Source organism: Empidonax traillii, unplaced genomic scaffold, assembly GCF_003031625.1.
Source record: "Empidonax traillii isolate 1590-97213 ecotype Southwest subspecies unplaced genomic scaffold, ASM303162v1 scaffold1520:size120376, whole genome shotgun sequence".
In the NCBI taxonomy this organism is placed as follows: domain Eukaryota; kingdom Metazoa; phylum Chordata; class Aves; order Passeriformes; family Tyrannidae; genus Empidonax; species Empidonax traillii.
The window spans coordinates 54,925-74,144 of NW_020956713.1; the positions used below are offsets into that span (position 1 = coordinate 54,925).

The 19,220-nt window shown below is 67.7% G+C and overlaps 3 protein-coding genes across 6 annotated transcripts; all 3 read right to left on the reverse strand.

Annotated features, from left to right (window-relative positions):
• Nucleotides 1–6: 6 nt before the first annotated feature.
• On the reverse strand, nucleotides 7–3,721 carry RAB3A (RAB3A, member RAS oncogene family). Its single transcript, XM_027907667.1, has 5 exons — nucleotides 3,616–3,721; nucleotides 1,730–1,957; nucleotides 908–1,026; nucleotides 680–804; nucleotides 7–313 (listed from the first exon to the last, which is right to left on the reverse strand). The coding sequence occupies exons 2-5, from the start codon at nucleotides 1,955–1,957 to the stop codon at nucleotides 123–125; spliced, it is 663 nt and encodes a 220-aa protein (XP_027763468.1). The 5' UTR covers nucleotides 3,616–3,721; the 3' UTR covers nucleotides 7–122.
• A 1,578-nt stretch (nucleotides 3,722–5,299) lies between these two features.
• On the reverse strand, nucleotides 5,300–12,091 carry LOC114070321 (cAMP-specific 3',5'-cyclic phosphodiesterase 4C-like). 4 transcript variants are annotated; one of them, XM_027907663.1, is made up of 15 exons: nucleotides 11,955–12,091; nucleotides 10,035–10,223; nucleotides 9,918–9,954; nucleotides 9,750–9,814; nucleotides 9,572–9,621; nucleotides 8,930–9,042; nucleotides 8,701–8,794; nucleotides 8,104–8,282; nucleotides 7,923–8,021; nucleotides 7,687–7,851; nucleotides 7,496–7,595; nucleotides 7,255–7,409; nucleotides 7,046–7,168; nucleotides 6,685–6,867; nucleotides 5,300–6,597 (listed from the first exon to the last, which is right to left on the reverse strand). In XM_027907663.1, the coding sequence occupies exons 1-15, from the start codon at nucleotides 12,089–12,091 to the stop codon at nucleotides 6,082–6,084; spliced, it is 2,205 nt and encodes a 734-aa protein (XP_027763464.1). In that variant the 3' UTR covers nucleotides 5,300–6,081. The 4 variants fall into 4 exon arrangements, with proteins under 4 accessions (XP_027763464.1, XP_027763463.1, XP_027763466.1 ...); XM_027907662.1 differs by having other exon boundaries at nucleotides 8,930–9,045; XM_027907665.1 differs by lacking the exon at nucleotides 11,955–12,091 and adding an exon at nucleotides 11,079–11,140.
• A 3,170-nt stretch (nucleotides 12,092–15,261) lies between these two features.
• On the reverse strand, nucleotides 15,262–17,950 carry LOC114070327 (vegetative cell wall protein gp1-like). Its single transcript, XM_027907671.1, has 5 exons — nucleotides 17,686–17,950; nucleotides 16,502–16,713; nucleotides 16,027–16,327; nucleotides 15,469–15,605; nucleotides 15,262–15,375 (listed from the first exon to the last, which is right to left on the reverse strand). The coding sequence occupies exons 1-5, from the start codon at nucleotides 17,741–17,743 to the stop codon at nucleotides 15,328–15,330; spliced, it is 756 nt and encodes a 251-aa protein (XP_027763472.1). The 5' UTR covers nucleotides 17,744–17,950; the 3' UTR covers nucleotides 15,262–15,327.
• Between the last annotated feature and the right edge of the window lie 1,270 nt (nucleotides 17,951–19,220).

Below are 19,220 nucleotides of genomic sequence, written 5' to 3' on the forward strand. Positions count from 1 at the left end.
TTCGGAGGTATCAGCAGCAAATCCCCCGCGGGATCCCCAAGAGGAGGGGCTGGGGGGGGGGGAGGTTGAGGGGGGTGCACTGACCGGTTTTTGGGGGGGGTTTAGAGGAGGGGGGCTGGCCCCTAGCAGGCACAGTCCTGGTGGGGAGGGGCCTGCTGGTCCGTGAGCTGGGGGCCCTGCTTGGCCCCGGTGACGGCGGGGTCGGCCGTGTCCAGCGACTCCGACATCTTCTCGCAGATGATGTCCACCAGCCGCTCGAAGGTCTGCTTCACGTTGATGTTGTCCTTGGCACTGGCCTCGAAAAACTCAAATCCTGCACCAGGGGGAAGGCAGGGGGCACGCACACATCAGGGTTCCAGCCCTGCCTCCATCCCACAACAGCTCCTCCTCCTCCTCCCCCTCCTCCTCCTCCCCTCGTTAAATATTAATGAGCTGCCCAACCCGCAGTGTCCAACCCGCCCCCACGCCGGGGACGCCTCGTTCTCCTCGCCCAAAAACTCCCCCATTCCCCCCTCCCCAGCAGCTCTCAGAGGGTTTAAAGGTGGTAATAAAACCCCCGGTGCCGAGTCACCGGCCTGCATCGAATCGCTGGAGCAATTACAGGGAGGGAATTAAGCCCTTAATTAAATTATTTGTTGGATGATGGCCGTGGGGGAACGTTCCCCTCTGCCCGACTCACCCAGGTGCTCAGCGAGCTGGCGGCCCTTCTCCGAGGAGACCACGCGCTCGTCCTCCATGTCACACTTGTTCCCCACCAGCAGCACCTGGGCGTTGTCCCAGGAGTAGGTCTTGATCTGGGTGGACCTTTGGGAGAAGGAGAGGAGGGATAATGGGTGAGGGGGAAGAGAAGGAGCTGACCAGGGTGCTGGGCGGGGGGTGGCTGGGAAGGTCCTGGGGGGGCACTCACCAGTCCTGCACGGCGTTGAAGGACTCCTCGTTGGTGATGTCGTACATGAGGATGAAGCCCATGGCCCCGCGGTAGTAGGCGGTGGTGATGGTGCGGTACCGCTCCTGCCCGGCCGTGTCCTGGGCAGGGAGGGAGGGGACAGCAGGATGTCACCCCTGGGCGGGGGGGGCCACCGAGGTCCCTGGGGACACGTCTCTTCCCGTCATGTCACCCCCAGGGACACAGTGACACCCCTCAGGGGTCTCTGGGGACATGTCCCTTCCTGCCATGTTACCCCCAGGGACACAGTGACACCCCTTGGGGCACTCTGAGTGCCACCAAGGTCCCTGGGGACACGTCCCTTCCCACCTCAGCATCACCCCTGGGGACACAAGGACACCCCTCGGGGTGCTCTGGTGCCACCAAGGTCCCCGGGAACACATCCCTCCCCACCGTGTCACCCCTGGGGGGGACAGCGACACCCCTTGGGGTGCTCCAGGTGCCACCGAGATCCCTGGGGACACGTCCCTCCCCACCCTGGCATCGCCCTCAGGGCTCTCCAGAGGCCCCCCAGGTTCATGGGGACACGTCCCTCCGACCCATGTCACCCCTGGGGACACAGTGGGCTCCTTGGGGTGCTCTAGGGGTCCCCCCCCACCATGTCCTCCCCAGCACACAGTGACACCCCTCGGAGCGCTCTGGGTGTCCCCAAGGTCCCCGAGGACACATCGCCTCCCAGCCTAGCCCCACTCCCGATGCTTCCAGCCCTTCCAGCCCCGCAGGGCGGAGCAGCCCCAAGGCGACCACCCCTCCCAGCCCGCCGTGGGGGCCCGGGGGTCTCACCCAGATCTGCAGCTTGATGCGCTTGTCGTTCCGGTAGATGGTCTTGACCTTGAAGTCGATGCCGACGGTGCTGACGAAGGCGGGCGTGAAGGAGTCGTCGGCGTACCGGAACAGGAAGGAGGTTTTCCCGACGCTGCTGTTCCCGATGATCAGGATCTTGAACATGTAGTCGAAGTTCTGGTCCGAGGATTCCTTCTGCCCATAGCGGGAGTCGGTAGCCGACGCCATCTGCAAGGCGGGGGAGAGGCCGCTGACGGTCCAGGCCCCGGCTCGGAGCAGGTTCCCGACGCCGCGGGCGTGGATCTGGCGTGTTCCGGCTTGGGATGGGCGGCGGGGTGGCCTCGGTGGGTCACTCGCCCCACAGGGCTCGGACAGGACACCTCCTGTCACCCCCAGCAAGGGGGGCCCACGGTAAATGTGGGGCACGTGGGTGCCGTGGTCCCCAGGAGTTGCCGTGGGTCCTGGGGTTTGCTGTGGATCCCAGGGTTTGCCATGGCCCACCCAGGATTTGCCGTGACCCCCAGAAGGTTTGCTGTGGATCCCGGGGTTTGCTGTGGACCCCAGGGTTTGCTGTGGATCCTGGGATTTGCTGTGGATCCCAGGGTTTGCTGTGGACACCAGGGTCTGCTGTGGATCCTGGGGTTTGTCATGACCCCCCAGGATCTGCTGTGGCCCCCCAGGGTTTGCCCTGACCCCCAGAAGGTTTGCTGTGGATCCCGGGGTTTGCTGTGGATCCTGGGATTTGCTGTGGATCCCAGGGTTTGCTGTGGATCCCAGGGTTTGCTGTGGATCCCAGGGTTTGCTGTGGACTCCAGGGTCTGCTGTGGATCCTGGGGTTTGCCATGACCCCCCAGGATCTGCTGTGGCCCCCCAGGATTTGCCCTGACCCCCAGAAGGTTTGCTGTGGATCCCAGGATTTGCCACAGATCCTGGGGTTTGCCGTGGCCCCCAAGGATTTGCTGTGGATCCTAGAATTTATCACGGATCCTAGAATTTGTCACAGCCCCCAGGATTTGCCATGGCCCCCGGGATTTGCCGTGGATCCCAGGATTTGCTGTGGCATCGGCAGGTGCGGCCGGGACGCCGCCGCAGCCTCTCCTGCATCTCCCCCACAAAATGGCACCAGCGCGGTGACACGGCACGGCGAGGTGCCACACGGTGCCCGGGGGGTGTCACAGGGTGCCAGGGGGTGCTGATGCCAGGCAGATGGGGGGCACAGAGGTGGGTGCCCACCCAGGGCTGGTGAGGGGGGATGCAGGATGGAGCACAGGGATGCTGGGAAGCGCTGCGGGCTTCAGGGTGCTGATGGAGGGGGGGGCGCCGGCTGATACAACAGGGAGAGGGTTTGGGATGCTGATGGGGGGGTGCAGGGCGCCCACGGGGGGTGCACGGGGTGCTACAAGGAGGGGGCTCGGGATGCTGATGGGTGGGGGCGCGGGGCGCTCATGGGGGGCGCACAGGGCGCTGCAGGGAGGAGGCGCAGGGTCTTATTGGGGGGGAACGTGGAGGGGGGGGATGCTCAGGGCGCTGACAGGGGCCGCTCAAGACGCTGCAGGGAAGGTGCGCCCACCCCCTGCTCGACCCCGCTGCACCCATGCGGTCCCCGCCGCACCCCCCCCGTCCCCCCCAAGGGGACCCTGCGCAGCTCCCCCACCCCGCCCCGCGCCGCATCCATCACCATCATCACCATCATCATCATCATCATCACCATCACCATCATCACCCCCCCACCCTCCGCCCCCCGCCCGCCGCCTCCCCCGCTGCAGCCGCCGCTCCCCGCCGGCTGCCCGGCGAACCCCCGGGTGCCGGGGGCTGCTGGGGAGTGCGGGGGGTGCCGGGGGGTTCGGGGGGGTCCCGGCGGTGGGTGGGTGGGGGGGGGGTCTCACCTCTGCCGCGCTCGCTCCTCCCGCAGCGACTGCAGCAGATGCGGACCCCGGGTGACGTCGGCAGAAGGGGCGTGGCCCTCTATGCAAATGAGCCGCGCGTCACGGGCGCGCCCCGGAGCGCGGCGCTGATTGGCCCGGCGGCGCGCGGTGATGGACAGCGGGGAGGTGGAGGGGGGGCAGACCCCCCCTCCCGGAGCTGTGGTGGGCGCCGCGCCCCCCCTTCGGCCGCGCGTGGTGGTGCGGTCCGGCCGCGCGCTGTGAGGCGCGGGGGGAACCACGAGCCGCGCGGGCGGGGGGAGCGGGAAGAACCATTCCTGCTCACGGGGGGGGAGGGGAGAAGCGAGGTCTCGCAGCCTCGCTATCGCGACATGGCTCCCCGTATCGCGACGCCCGCCCTAAGCGTGGCAGTAGCGGTCGGGCTGCTCTTTAGCCTGGCAGGGCTCCTGGCTCTGAGGCGGGCCCGGTGCGCAGGTGGGCGGCCATGTCCTCCCTCGCCCTCAGGTTCCAGCGGGGATTAGGGCAGGCAGCATATGGCGGCCCCGGCACCGCCCTGCCCGGGCCTGCCCTGCCCGGGGCCCCGGGACCCTCCCGGTCCCTGCCCTGCCCTGCCCGGAGCCTCCTGGGCACTACCCTGCCCTGCCCAGGGGGTCTCAATGGCTGCTGTCTCTGTGCAGCCCCACCGGGGCCTGTCCAGGACCCGGAGCCCCGGGGGGACGGAGGGGAACACCCCCTGGACACCCCCCGGGCTCTGCCGGCCACTGTGGGTGCTGTCCAGGTGGGCAGTGAGAGCCCACAGTGGGGACACAGAGCAGCAGCCCCCAGCGACAACAGCATGGCCGGGAGGCAGGGATGGATCCGGGTGTAGCGGTGGATCCAGGCTTAGGGATGGATCCAGTTGTAGGGTTGGATCCAGGTTTAGGGACAGACCCAGCCATAGGGATGGATCCAGTTATAGGGATGGATCCAGTTATAGGGATGGATCCAGTTACAGGGATGGATCATGGGTGCTGCCTCCCACCTTCCCCTCCTTGTCCGTGGATTCTGCAGCCCCTCAGCCAAGCTCAGGATGAAAAGGGCTTTTTATCCCACCAGCTCCTGCCCTGCAGTCTGGGGCAGACCTGGGTTCGAGGAGTTCTGGGGGCACAGAACCCCAGCTGGCCCCTCTCAGCAAAGCCCCTCTCCACCAGGAGAGGCAGGAGGAGGACACCCAGCACCCACCAGGAATGACCACCCCGTGTGGCTCCGGCGCTCCCAGCCCATCCCTGGAAACCGCCTGGGCTGGGAAAGGCTCATCCAGCTCCCAAGGCCCTGCTGCTGCCATGGGAGGGGGGCGTGGGGCGGGCAGGGGGTGAGAGCCTCGGGGGGCCCCACGTGCCAGGGCAGTGGCAGGGCAGTGCCAGGGGTGGGGACGTGTTTGCGGAGATAAATCACCGTTGGGAGCAATGCGGAAGAGCCGGGAACGGGCCCCGCGCCGCGCCAAGCCGGCGATTAAATATTTACCTTAGCAGGCCGTGGTTGCCAGTGATGGATCTCAGCGTTTCCAGGGAGGAGCTCCTTTTGTTCCAGGCCCTCCCTGGTGCCCGCCGGGGCCACCAACCACGCCGGTCCCTGGGGACATTGGCACAGCTCCCGTGACACCAGTAAAAGGCACTTCCAAGGTAAAGAGGCACTTACAAGGCTCGTGTTTAGGGTGCAACAAACCGGGTTTAATCTCTGGAAAGGTGAAGGAAAATCCAAAAGGATCCTGGGGCGCTGCCCCCGGGCAGGATGCTGGAGACACAGGGGTGGGGGAGGTCACAGCACCCGCCGGGGCCCGTAGTGTGAATTAAAAAGGCAGAATTTTCAGTGATCACGGAGCAGGAACGCGACCTTCCGCCCCGAAAACGAGTCTTTCCGCCCCAAATATCCACGTGAGTGCGGCCTCGGAGAGGCTCGGAGTAAAAAGTGAGCTACAAAAGGCTTTAAAAAGTGAACCTGTCCCCAAATAAATAAACCCCTGACTCGTGCCCGTGCCGTGCGCCGGTGCCTGGGGGTCCCTCGTGCTGGGGGTGTCACCAGCACCTTTCACCCACCTCCCCGTCCCACCATGGGGCTGCTGTCCCGCGAGGAGCCACCTGGAAAGGTGCTGGAATGCTTCTGGCTGTGCCTCAGCCCTGTGGGGGACCCCTTCCTGGAGCCCAGTGGGGCGTGACGTCCCCAGGGCTGGGCTGGGGCCAGAGCACAGTGTCCCCAGGCCTTGTCTGAAGGGGACAGGGACCTTTCCCAGCATCTGGTGGGAGATGGGAGAGGGCGAGCAGCGCCCTTGTGTCCATCAGGACCTGCCCAGATCCCGCACGGGGACACGATCTGGGTCTCTCCACGCCCTGTGTGGTGCCACTGCCAGCTCCCCGCTGTCCCCAACACCGGCCAGGGCAGTGCCCAGTCCCACATCCCCGTGGCAGCGAGGGGACCCCCCGGCCAGTGCCGCTACGTGCCCAGGGACAGGAATGTGACGTTGCCCTCCGTGTCCAGGCACAGCCCTTGGCTGTCCTCGGGCCCTGGCACGGAGCACCCGCCGCCACCGTCCTTGGGCAGCGTCCCCTCCAGCGCCCGCCGGTTGTCCACGTCCCTGGGGCGGGGCACGGGCGAGTCCCCAGGGCCGGGGGACAAGCGCCTGGTGTCAGCCGACTCCGAGTCATCCGTGCCCGGGGTCTTGGAGCCGCTGTTGTCCTCGTCCAGGGGGCTCTCAGGCCCCTCCAGCTCCGTGTCCGACTCACCCTCCTCCTCCTCCTCCTCCTCCAGGGTCAGCTCGAACTGGAACTTGTCGGTGTTGGCGGGGGACGCGCCGGGTCCCTCGGGCGGAGGGGATGGGCTGCGAGGGATCATGCTCTGGTACCACTCCCGGTTGTCCTCCAGCGTGTCCAGGAGCTCCTGGGCGTCGGGGTGCACCAGGTCGGCCCACGTCTCCCACAGCGGGTGGGCGATGAAGTCGATGAAGCCCACCTGGGAAGGAAGGGGAGGGGGGGCAGAGCTGAGCCCCCAGCCCAGCCCTGCACCCCCCTCCACCCCATCCCCAGGCCACCGCCCCACCTGGGACTTCTCCACGGAGGCGGTGTGCTTGTCGCACATGGGGCTGATCTCCATGCCCTTCTCCCGTTCCCGGTCTCCCTGGTGGAAGAACTCCACCATGATGCGGTCGGTCCACTGCCGGTACAGCTCCAGGGGCTTCGTGGGGTTGCTGAGGTCGGCGCAGTGCACCATGTTCTGCAGGACCTGTGGGCACAGCCACCGTGTCCTTTGTCCCCCCGGGACCACCCCCATGCTGTGCCAGCAACCCTTGGTCAGGGCCAGCCGTGGCTGGGAGTCAGTAGGCAGGATGTTCCAGCAGCCCAGAGCAGTGCCCGGTGCCCGCAGTGCCAGGAAGGATTCCCAGCTGTGTCCCCATGCTCACCTGGATCCGGTCGGAGTAGTTGTCCAGCAGCAGCACCCCCAGGCTGGTCACCTTCTTGGTCTCCACCATGGTCTTCAGATCCGCCAGCAGGTTCATGTGCTTGGACATGTCCGTGGCCAACACCTGGGCAGGGCAAGCCGGGAACGGGGTTCAGCTGGACCCCCCCAAGCCTGGACCCCCACCCTGAGGTGGTCCAGCACTCCCCATACCATGTCGATGACCATTTTTCGGAGGGTCTGCCTCTGCTTCCTACTCAGGTTCTGGAAGATGTCGCAGTTCTCCTCCTGGAGGAGCTTGAAGCCCACGGCCAGGTGGTGGTTCTCCAGTACCGAGGCGTCGTTGTACATCAGCGCCAGCTCCGAGTCTGCCAGAGGGCACCAGTCACCCCGGGGGGGCTCCTGGGTGGGGTCCCCCACACCCCCCCAGTTCCATCCCTGCTCCCCAGCTCACTGGTGTTGATGAGGAACTGGTTGGAGACGCCGGGGTGGTCAACGTCGTGGATGGCGCCGGCGAAGATGGCAGCCATGATCTCCAGGTCCGTGAAGACAGCCTGGGAACAGTGGGAGAAGGAGTTGCTGGTGTGTTACAACCCTGCCAGACACACCTGGAGGCCTCCATGGCCTCAGGAGAGCACGAATCACCTCCAGGGCAGGCGTGGAGAGGAGGACGTGGATGGACTGCGCCACATCAGCGGCGTGGAGGTTGTTGTGATAGGCCACGTCGGCGTGGTAATGGTCCTCCAGCGTCAGCATGTAGGTGATGAAGGTGTTGACGGGGATGCGGAAGGTCTTCATCAGGTCACGCTCCTGCAGGGAGGCGGGAGGTGGCTCGTCCCTGTCCGGGCAGGGGGACAAGGACATCCCACTGGGATGCTCACCTGGAAGATGCTGTACATGATGACGGTCAGCGGGCGGTTCCGCGAGTACTCGGCGACTTTAAACACGTTGAGCCCCCACTTGTTGATGTCCTCCAGCTCCTGGGGACCAGAGGGACGAAGGTCCATGGGGGGCTGGTGCCAGGGACCGTGTGGTTGGGTGGGTCACCCGTGCCAAGCCCACCTTGGCCAGCAGCCCCTCGTGGTCCGTGCACACCCCGAAGCGGGGGATGCCGGCGGCGGTGAGGCTGGAGCCGTGCGTGAGCTTCCTGACGCCGCTGATCTGGGACATGGGGCGCTTCCTCCGCTCCTTCTCCTTGTCCTTGGCCAGCGCCGAGGGGATCTCCACCTCGTGCTGTTTGTCTGGGGTGGCACCAGTGGGCATGAGCAGGGTGGGAGCCCAAATTCCCCCCCGACATCCCGATGACGCGGCACAGGTAACACCGTGGTGTCATGACAATGTGGGGGCTGCATGGGGGGTGCCCAGCACTTCCCATCACTGCCCTGCATTGGGGATCCAAACCCTGCCCAGGATACCCTTCTAGGCCCACAGGGATTTACCCAACAGCCCCAGTGCACCAGTATGCACCAGTATGCTCCAGTATGCATCAGCACACCCAGCCAGGACAAAGCAGCGAATCCCACCGGGACACCTGGGAAAGTTCCCCCCCACTTTTCCCTCCATTTCATGCCTCCACAAGAAGCAAGCGGGCACAAAGCCCACCCTGCTGCCAGCGGAGAGGTGACCCCGGTGGTGTCCCTGGGGTGGGGGGGTCCTCACCCAGGAAGGTGCTGGAGATGTACTCGGAGACCTGGTTCCCGGAGCGGCTCGTCTCCGAGAGGTGCGTCAGCTCCCGGTTCAGCATCCGCTTGAACTGCGGGTGGTGGGCAGAGCTCAGCAGTGTAGGGGGCACACGGGGCCCACAGGACCCCCTGGCTGCCCATCCCGGGGGGCTCAGTGGTGCAGGGGGCCCCATGCCCCCCGAGGTGACCGTGCCAGGGACCCTTACCTTGTTGGAGGCCATCTCGCTGACCGAGTGCCTGGTCTGCAGCGTCTCCAGCTGGTCCAGGCACCAATCCAGCTCCTCCAGGGTCTCCCGCGAGAGCTTCTGGTGGGCATCTTCTGCTGGGGGCACCCGCCAGCTTGGTAAGGGACCTGCCAACGGCGCGACCACCCTGCACAGGGGGGCTTGTGCCACCCCAAACCCGGGGGCTCGCCGGGGTGGCGGCTCACAGCCCTCGAGCGGGGCGGCCGGGGGCGCGGGGGGACGCAGGGGCCAGGGTCGGGCATCCCTGGGCAGCGGGGCCTGGCCCCATCACACCGTCCCCATGGCGTGGTAGCCTCACGTGCCACAGTGTCCCGTGGGGTGACAGCCAGCCCCCGGGGGCAGCCGGGCTCCCGCGGGGCCCCGCTCACCGCCGGGTTTTATTAATGGAAGGTTTGACGTCAACGGGAGCTTTTCCACCGCCGAGAAGGGCGGCCAGGCGGGAGGAGCTGCCGAAAACCAGACATGGATCCCAAAGGGCAAAGCCGCGGCTCTGCCCTGCCTGGAGGGGGCTGTACCCCCCCGCCCCGGGGCACAGCGGGACCCACCCTGGGGGCTTAGGGATGGCCCCAAAACATCCCCACCGTGGTCCCCCCCAGCACTCACCGGACAGGCTGGCCTTGCTCCCGGAGGGCAGGCTGCTGCTGGATCCTCGCCTGCAAAACAAGGGGGGACTGAGCACTGAGCAATCAGGGCCCCCACAGCGGTGCCCTCCCCCTTGCCATGGGTCGGGGTCACCCACCCAGGTGAGACCCTCGCCCTCCCCACCCCACGGCCCACTCACTTGATGCCGGCACGGTCCTGGAGGTGGGTGAGGTTGCTGCGGACGGTGCGCAGGCTGGCCAGGACCTGGGGGGTGAGAGGGAGCTGGGGCCTGGCTGTCCCTCCAGGGACACCCACCGGGGTGATGGGCCGTGTCCCCTCCCGGGCAGGGCACAGGGGTGGCCCCTACCTGGGCGAATGGCGTGACGATCATGTCTTCTCCGTGCCTGGGGGAGCAAAGGGAGCGTGAGCCTCGGGGAAGGGAGCGGGGGTCCCGGGGCACGAGGGGGATCAGGGGGACACTCACAGGTCGCTGGCGATGGAGGAGTTGCGGGACATGGCTTTGGGGGACAGGTCGTAGTCGCTGTCGGAGCGGTACAGGAAGGACTCGCGGCGCTGCCCGTGGGAGAAGGTGCCCTGCAGGACCAGCCCTGCGCCCGGGCTGGCCTGGGGGTCCAGCGTGCCCCGGCCTGGGGGGCCATTCTCCAGGTCAAAGCTGCGAGGGAAGAGGAGTCAAGGCTGGCACGGGGCGGGTGGCACGGCGGCCTCAGCCCACAGGTGTGGGGGCACAGCCTGTGGGATGCCACCGGGTTTGCTGGGCTCTCGGGGCCATCGTCCCACTCAGCCCGGTTCGGTGGCCCCTGTGGTGACACCGGTCACCTCCCAGCCTGGCCCTGCCAGCTCCTTCACCCACTGCTGAGAATGGGCACAACTCAGTGCACATGGACCCCCTCAGCTCCCTGCCAGCCAAGCCAGGTTGTCCCATGTCACCCAGGTGGGACAGGCCCCCCCTGCCCTGAAGCTCCAGAGACCCCGGGAAGGGCCAGCTCCTGCCTGTCCCATCCCCACCCTGTCCTCAGCACTATGATCCCAAGTCCCCCAGAGTCCCAAAGCCTCCATCAGCCCTGGCTCAGGGGTGCCGTGTCCCATGGGGGGGACAGTGTCCCAGCCACGGCACAGAGCCAGGGGACATCGAAGGACAGAAAACACCACAGAAGCCAAGCCCTGGCCCTTGGGGACGTGCTGGTGGCAGCCCGGAGGCAGCTCAACCGAAGTCACCTGCCAACCGTGTGCATCCACTGGGGGGGGGGGGAGGACAAGGGACATGGGGACAGGGATGGTGACCCTGCAGTGTCCCCAGGCTGGCCGCGATCGCCTCACCCCCCCTCCTGCTCAGCTGGCCCCGGGGGTCATGGGAAAGGCTGAGCGGAGCAGGGACACAGCCAGGGCCATCCAGCGCCTGTCCCCTCCCGCAGCCGCCACCGCCGCGGGGACGGGGAGCCCTGGGTGAACTGGGAAAGCGCCGATGCCACTGGGACCACCCCGTCCCCAGCGGGAGCCCAGCACCTACCAGATGCAGGAGTGCCTCCGGGACGGGCACCGGCTGCCCGGCAGCATCGTCCCACTCCGGCAGCCCCGGTCCCTGTGGCGTGGCCGTCCCCGGCAGTGGCAGTGGCAGTGCCAGCCGGCACCGCGTCATGCCATCCCCGCAGCCCCTTGTTTTCCTGCCTCGCCTTCCCATCCCCGATGGTACCGGGGACACAAAGCCGCATTGTCCCTCCGACGGCCCCGCGGGTGATGCCCGCGTCTGTTCCCGGCCCCGTGCCACCACCTCTGACCCCGCTGCCACCGCAGGGCACGGCTCCGGGGGACACGAGCCCCCGCCAAGGGGCTGGTGCCGAATTAACCCCCCTCGTTTCGGCGTTAATGACCGAGCTGTGCCCGTGCCGGGGTAGGGGGGGGGCCGGGGCCGCTATAAATAGTTGCTGTTGCTGTTGCGGAGGGATGTGCTGAGCCCTGCAGAGCTCACGCAGGTGGGGCCGGCACCCACCAGCACCCAGGGGGGCACCCCAAAACCAACCCTACAGAGCTCCGAGCCGGGGAAAGCGAGGAGGTGCCGCGGCGGGTGGGTTGGTGCCTTGATTTGGAGGGAAAAGCCCCCCTCCCTCCCCACCGGGCTGCCCCACCGCGGGTCCCTGCCTGGTCATCGCTGCAACGAGCGTGTCCGTGCTCAGCCGAGCTCGTCCAGCGGCTCCCCCTGCCCGGCTCAGCCCCTGGCCGTGTGGGGACACCCGCTGTCCCCCTCCTCGTCCCCCCCACTCCGTCCCCGTGGGCCCACAGCCCTGAGGACGCGCCGCAGCACTGGGGGGGGTCCCCTGACCCCATCCCGGCAGCACAGCCTGGTGCCACCACTCCCCCCGGGGACCCGCCAGCGTCCCCCCCTTACCAGAGGGGATGCGCCACGGTGAAGCGCCGCTGCAGGCGGATGCTCTGGTTCATCAGGAGCTTCCTGAAGAGGACGGGGGAATTGCGGGGAGACGCTGCCGGAGAAGCCCCCGGCGAGGGGAGCGGGGTGGGCAGCATGGCCCGGCTCAGGGACCCCCGGCAGGGCGGCGCGGCCCCGCCGCCCCCGGTGCGGAGCAGGAAGCGTGCGGCCGTCCCGGCCCCGGCGGCCCCGGGAAACTTTCCATCCCCCTCCCGCCCTGCGCCTGGGAAATTAAACAACTGTCTGGCTCCGGCAGCCGGCGCAGGGAGCGGGTCCCCCCCCGGTGTTCCTGGCGGCCCGGGCACGTGGCCCCTCGCTGGCCCGGTGCCACCGGCCACCCTGCTGTCTCCCCGAGGCGGCAGCTGCTCCCGAAAGGGCAGGGGTGCTCTGCCTGGACACGCGGAAAAAGTGCCACACGGCCCCCTCAGCTACCCAGACGTACGGAGTGGACGTGCCGCGGTGCCACCGAGGGGCACAGATGAGCCTGGAGCATCCCGGGCACATGGTGTGGGTGTGCCACGGTGCCAACCGAGGGACCAGTGGGAGCCAAACCCACCCCACATGGTGGCCCAGCCCCTCCCTGGTGCAGTGCCAAGCCCCCTCCTGGGGCCATTCCTGAGGGGAACAGGGAGCAGCAGGACGAGGTCCAGCCGGTGACAGTGGCACCCTGGGTGACCCAGCGGCCTGGCCGTGGGAGCTGGCAGCTGCCCAGCCTGATGCAGCAGGATGTGGATACCTGCTGTTCCCAGCGGCCACGGGAATATCCAGCAGCTGGCAGGGAGCCAGGGGGGACAATAAGGAGGCCTCCTCCCCTGCCACGGCAGGAGCAGTGGGGACCCCAAAACACACCGAGTGCGTGGGGGGGGGTCACCGTCATCTCCAAGGGACTGCAGACGCAATGGTGGGGACATCAGGACAGAGGGGTGCTGGGACAGAGGGACATCAGGGCACAGGGGTGAGGGGGAAGAGCCCCCCAGGGTAGCTGGCAGCCAGCAGCCCCCAGACAGCCCAGACAGGACTGGCCACAGGACAGCAAGTCCCTGACCCCAGGACAGCCAGTCCCTGTCGGGCTGTCACTGTCCCCACATGTCTGCAGGGGTGGATGACAAGTGACACCAGAGCCATGACCCTCAGCTGTGCCAGCTCCATGCTGTCCCTTGCAAGGCGGGCTGGGAGAGGCACAGGACAGGGGGAATGGCCCAAAAATAGCCCTGCAGCCACTGAGGGAGGGACTGAGGTCACCTCGGACAGGGCCGAGCCAACCCTGCGGTGGCACCAGCTGGGCCAGGGGATGGGAACAAGCAGGGGGTGAGGAGGATGAGGGCAGGGGTTGGGGACAGGGATGAGTGGTGGGGACAGGGGGGACAAGGGTGGGGGTGACAGGGATGGGGGTGATGGGGATGGAGGGGATGGGGACTGTGTGGTGGGGACAGGGGTGGTGGGAATGGGGGTGGCAGGTGCAGATGGCTATCGGGACGGACATCCCGGGGCCGGTGACAGAGGGGTTTGTCCCCAGCCCACCGGTTGCTCTGCCGGTGCCCCGGTGCCGCTGTCCGCCCGCCGGTGCTGAACCCGGGAGCGTCCCCACCAGCAGCGCCTTGCCCGGTTACCCCTTCCCGGTGCCACCGGGGGCCGGCATCACCTCCCCGCTCCCCGTCCCACCCTTACCGGGGGGGCTCGGACTCGTCGCCGCTGCTCGGGCCGCTCTCCTCGATGGTGAAGACCACCCGGGCACCTTCGGGCTCGGGGCCTCGGGCCGCCTCCGCCAACCGGCAGCCCAGCGGCGGCAGCAGCGGGGTCCCGGAGAAACGCCGGCGGACGGCGCCCACCGCGGCTCCCGGGCCCGACGGGGCGGCCTCGGCGGCGTCGCGGCAGCGCTGCGGGGACACGGGGCGGCGGTGAGGGGCGCGGGGAGCGGCACCGCGGAGGTCTGCGGGGGCACCGTCTGTGCCAGAGGGTCCCGTCCCGGGGCAGCCCCGTCCCGTCCCCCCCAGCCGGTACCGGGCGCCGGTAGCGTGCTGGCGCCCCCTGGCGGACACGGTGCGGCACTGCACCCCGGGGGTACCGGGGTGATAGCCGGGCGACGGGGGGGGACACGGGGAAAGGGCACAGCCGGTGCACCGGGAGCAGCTCGTCCCGCAGAGCACGGAGCCACCGGGACACCCCCTTCATCCTCCTCCTCCTCCCGCCGCCACCGGAGGGGACTTTTCTCCCCCGGGACCCCGCCGGAAAACCCCCCGGAGCCGGCGCTCGATTACGCAGAGGTGAATAATAATTAACCGCCCATTAGGAGGATAATTAACTCCCGCTCAGCGCCGCCAGCCCGGTTATTGCTGCCCGCGGGGCCGGCGCTGAGACGCCCGTACCGGGGACACCCCTCGCCCCCTCCCGCGACACCCCCTCGCCCCCCGCGGTGCCCCCCGGTGCCGGTCTCACCTCCGCGCCGAGGAAGGGCAGCGCCGTCCGGCTCCGTCTCATCGCCGTCCCTGCGGGGGGAGCTCCGGGAGCTGAGGCCGGTGAGGGCTCGGTGGTGGGGACCACCCCCCCCGGGGCTGGGGACACCCGGGGGACACCGCGCGACCGGGACACGTGGGTTCCTCCCCCCTCTTCCATGATTTACGGGCGCCTGATCTCGGCCGGGGTCAGCCCCTACCTGGGGTTTTGGGGCCCCTCCTTCCCACTCCCGGTGCTCCCACCGGCTGGATGAGGACAGGGACATCGGGCCCGAGGCCACGCGGGTGGCCCCCGGCCCGTAGCACCCACCAAGCTGTGAACCCACCGATGCCACCGTCATGATCCATCGCGGGCACCCTCCCCCCTGAGGAACTGGGGCACACCGGTGCATCCACCCTAGGACTGAGCCCCTCCACGCCCCGGCTGGCACCGGGAGCAGCCTCATCCCGGTTCCCAGGGGATGCCGAGCCCCGGCACGGGGGTCCCCGCTGCCGCCAGCCCCCCGCCCTGGCCCGCAGCCCCTTACCGGTGCCCGGTCGTCGCCGCCAGCCGCGGCCTCGGCCGAGTGCAGCGGAGCAGAAGGAAGGCGATGTGCGTGCCTGGCCGCTCGCTCCCTCCCTCCCATCCCACCTCGCCGGGGGGGCTGCGCGGCCCCCCCCACCCCGGGCACCACCGCCCCGCACCCACCCCGCCGGCCTGGGAACACCCTGGGGCCTTCAGCCCGGAGCGGGGGGACCCCCGAAAGCGGTTGGGCCCTCCCCCGGGACCGGGGGTTTTCCCCGGGCAGGGCACATGGCAGACGGGAAACCAGAGCTGAGGAGCAGCTTCTTTATTCAGCAGCGCGGGGAGTCCCGGGGGGGGCCGGGGCAGAGGCAGGGGGTCACCTGGGTGTGGGGTGGGTGACAGGGGACTCCTCCAGCACCTTGCTCTAAGGAAGAGAGAGAAAGTGGGGTGAGCACCCACACCCTGCCCACAGCTCCCCCCAAATCCCTCCCCTCACCACCCCGGCCCCCCCACGCACCATGGGCACCTCGTCCAGGTGGCGGAAGCGGGTGGTCCTGCGCCGGCACAGCCGCACCAGCAGCACCGCCGTGCCCCCCACCAGCACACAGACCAGGAGGCAGATGACGATGACCACGCCAGAGCTCAGCTGATGCTCTGTGAGGGGTGAGATGGGCACCCTGTTACCCCCACCCTGGCACCGCTGAGCCTCGTGCACCTCAGGGTGAGAGGGGGCTCAAGACTGGCTCCAGTACCCCCCCTCCACCATCCCATACATCCAAAAACTAGCATCCAGTTTCTGTGTCACCTCTGCCCGTGGGGGACCAGCTCAGGGGCCTCCCACCCCCCCCAGCTGAAGTCCCGTGACACAGAGGCTGGGGGAGAAAAGGGGACCCTCAACACCCCCCAGGGAGGCTGGAGCAGCCAGGGGGGCTCTGGGCTCACCCAGGGACCTGCACTCCCCCTGAGCCCCCCTGTGAGCACAGCCCCAAGTAGGGGGTCTAAGAGGATCCCAGGGCTGCTGTTGTGCCCATACCCAGTCACCTGCCTGCCCAGTGCCCCCCAGCCTGGCTCTCACCTGAGCTGCCGGCCGCGATGCCGATGGCCACTGTCGTTCTGGAGCTGGTGGCCAAGGTGCTGTTGGGACCAGGGCTCACAGTGGGTGTGCTGGCGTTGGGAGCAGGAGCGGGCCCAGGGGGCCTGGGTGAGGATGGGGCCGGCACTGCTGTCGAGTTGGATCTGGGCACACTTGGGTGGGATGGAGTAGGTGCCGTGGTCATGTTGGATGGAGGTGCTGCTGATCCCGGTGTCCTGGGTGAAGATGGTTCCATCGTGGTGTTGGATGGAGCTGCTGGAGGTGCTGTTGATCCCAGTGTCTTAGATGGAATTGGTCTGGTGGTGTTGGATGGAGGTGCTGCTGATCCCGGTGTCTTGGATGGAGTTGGTGTGGTGGTGTTGGATGGAGTTGGTGTGGTGGTGTTGGATGGAGTTGGTGTGGTGGTGTTGGATGGAGTTGATGTGGTGGTGTTGGATGGAGTTGGTGTGGTGGTGTTGGATGGAGTTGGTGTGGTGGTGTTGGATGGAGATGCTGGAGGTGCTGTTGATCCCGTTTTCCTGGATGAAGATGGTTTCATGGTGATGTTGGATGCAGATGCTGGATGTGCTGTTGATCCCGGTGTCCTGGATGAAGTTGGTGACACAGCTGTCCCTGAGCTGCTTAGTTCCACTGCAGGGGAAGGATTGGTGCCATGTCCTGGCTCTAGACCTTAGAGGAGAGAGCTGGTCAGCAAGGACACGGCAGAGCCCCAGGAAGGGCAGCAGCACCTGCCTGGGCTCCTGTTGCCACAGGGATCATTTCCCAGGTGGTTTTCATCACACACAGAAAACTGGGATTTAGCCAATACGGGCTCCCAGAAACACAAGATCAGGAAGAGCCTCCCAACCTGTCGTGGCACAAGCAGAGCAGCGTGGCAGCAGCAGGCAAGTGCCACGGCACAGGGACACGTGCCAGCCTGGCCCTCGTGGCACCCACCAGACACCCTCAGGGCCGGGCGTGATGGGGGAAACCAGAGAGCCACGTGGGCCGTGGTGGCGTTTCCCGGGCAGTGCCTTTATCTGCTCAAGTCCTGTTTGCACAAGAGGAGGAGCAGGTCCAGCCTGGCCCCAGGGGGACACTGGAGCGAAATGCCTCGTGGCAGAGCCGGCACCCAGCGCCAACACCCAGGGGCACAGCGTGGCCGGGTGCTGGGGGTCCCCATGGCTGCCGGGCCCACCAGGACGGGCTGTTCCCACCCAGCTGCTGCCTCACGCCGGGATGACTGAACCCAGGGCCAAGCACCCTGTGCCAGGAAGGGTGAGCTGAGGCACCTCGGGGTGCAGGGTGGGGGTGCTGGGGGCCCAGGCTGGAAATGGGGGGCCTGTAGCAGCACAGGGTGCTGAGCAGTGTCAGGGTGCTCCCCTCCAGCCTGGCACCTCCAGGAAGCAGGTGCAGCTCCCCCCCCATGCCACGAGGCCCCAGGGGGGGCACCACATGGACCCCCCTGCCCCTTCCCCACTGAGCCGCCAGTGCAGGGCTCAGGGGAGCACATGGTCACCTCCCCAAACTTCCCTGGTGCCCCGCAGCACCTCCACCCCGCTCCCGGGACCCAGGACTGGGCGGGGGGAAGCCACAGACCCACCTCCCCCGGTGCTCCAGATCCCGAGTGCCCCCGGGACCCCCCACCCCAGTGCCCGGTACCTGCAGCAGCGAGCAGGGCAGCGGCGCAGCAGAGCAGGCGGAGCACTCCCGGGAGCATCCCGCGCGCTCCCGGTCCCGGTCCCGCTCCCGGTCCCTCTATCCGCCCCGGGGGAGGCGGGGGCGACCCCGCCCGCGGCGCCCTCTGTCGGTACCGGGCGGCACCGCAGCACCGGGACCCTGCGGGCACCGGGAGGAGACCCCCGCCCCGGGCATCAGTTTTACCCCACGCACCTCCCACTCCGGGGCCGTGAGACCCCCACCCACCTACCCTGGGCACCGGGAGCCAGCCCTGCCGGCATCATCCCGAGGTTTTGGCGGAGGGGGGGGGAGACACGTGAGGATATGGGGGTCTGGGAAGGTGGGGACTTGATGACAAAGGGTTCTGGGGGCACATGGACAGCAGTTTGTGGGCAATTGTGGACAAAGGGAGCTGGGAATGGAGGATGTGCGGTCTGAGGGACAGAGGGGTCTGGGGACTCACGGACAGCAGCATGGGGGGATTTGGGAACAAAGGGATCGAGGGACAAAGGAACGTCAGGATGCAGGGACTTGGGGACAATGGGCTCTGGGGATTTCAGGACGCAGGGACAACAGATGTGGGGTCTTTGGGACAAAGGCATCTGGCAACATCAGGATGGGGGGACTTGGGAGATGTCGGGACACAGGGCTGCGGTGACACGGGGACACCAGAGGCAGGGGACTGTGCTGGCCCTGGCACAGGGGGACAGGTGGCAGCCCCGTCCATCCATCTCGCTGCTGGAGCGGCACATCCGGGGCGCAGCTCAACCGCGCCGGGGCCGCTTCCGAGCGGCGGGGAAGGCGCTTCCTCCGCCAAACCGCAGCCGGCTGGCACCGAGCACGGGGAGCCACCCACGGCAGGGTCCCAAAGGAGCTCACACTCCTCCCATCACCCACGGCAGCCCCCCCGCCCCCCCCGTGCCAGGCTCCCCGGGAGCGGGGCGATCCCAGTGCCACAACAGGCCAAAGCTGCCTCCTGCACCGTCCCCAAACGCTCCAGGCACAGAGGGTTGGTTTGTCGGGTGCTGCTCCCCGGATGGAGCTGGGATAGGGCCCCACAGGTGGGGGAACGCGGAGGAGGAGCGATGGCAGTGCCGGGAAGCCAAGGCCGGTTCCCGAAGTCTGGGAGGAGCAGCGGAGGCTCCGGCCTCGCTGGGTGGCGTGGGGTGACCCCGAGGGGGGCAGGACAGGGGGGGTGTCGGTGTCAATGAACCCCCCAACCCAGAGAAACCAGGGGTCTGGCAGGGCAGAGCCACAACCAGGACCAGCAGCCAGTTCCCCTCACCCACGGGGACCCCCACTAAAATCATATCCCAAGAGAGACCCAGTAACCTCAAAACCAAAAGAGCCTCAGTATACCCCTCCAGAGAGGACCCCCCAACATTCGAATCCACTATTACTTGATGAGACTTCTCCCAACCCCCACCGCCCAGCACCCCCAGTAATCCCAACCCCCCCCAAGCGAGCCCAAATAACCCCACAACAACCCCCCAACATCCAAACCCTCCACTATCGCC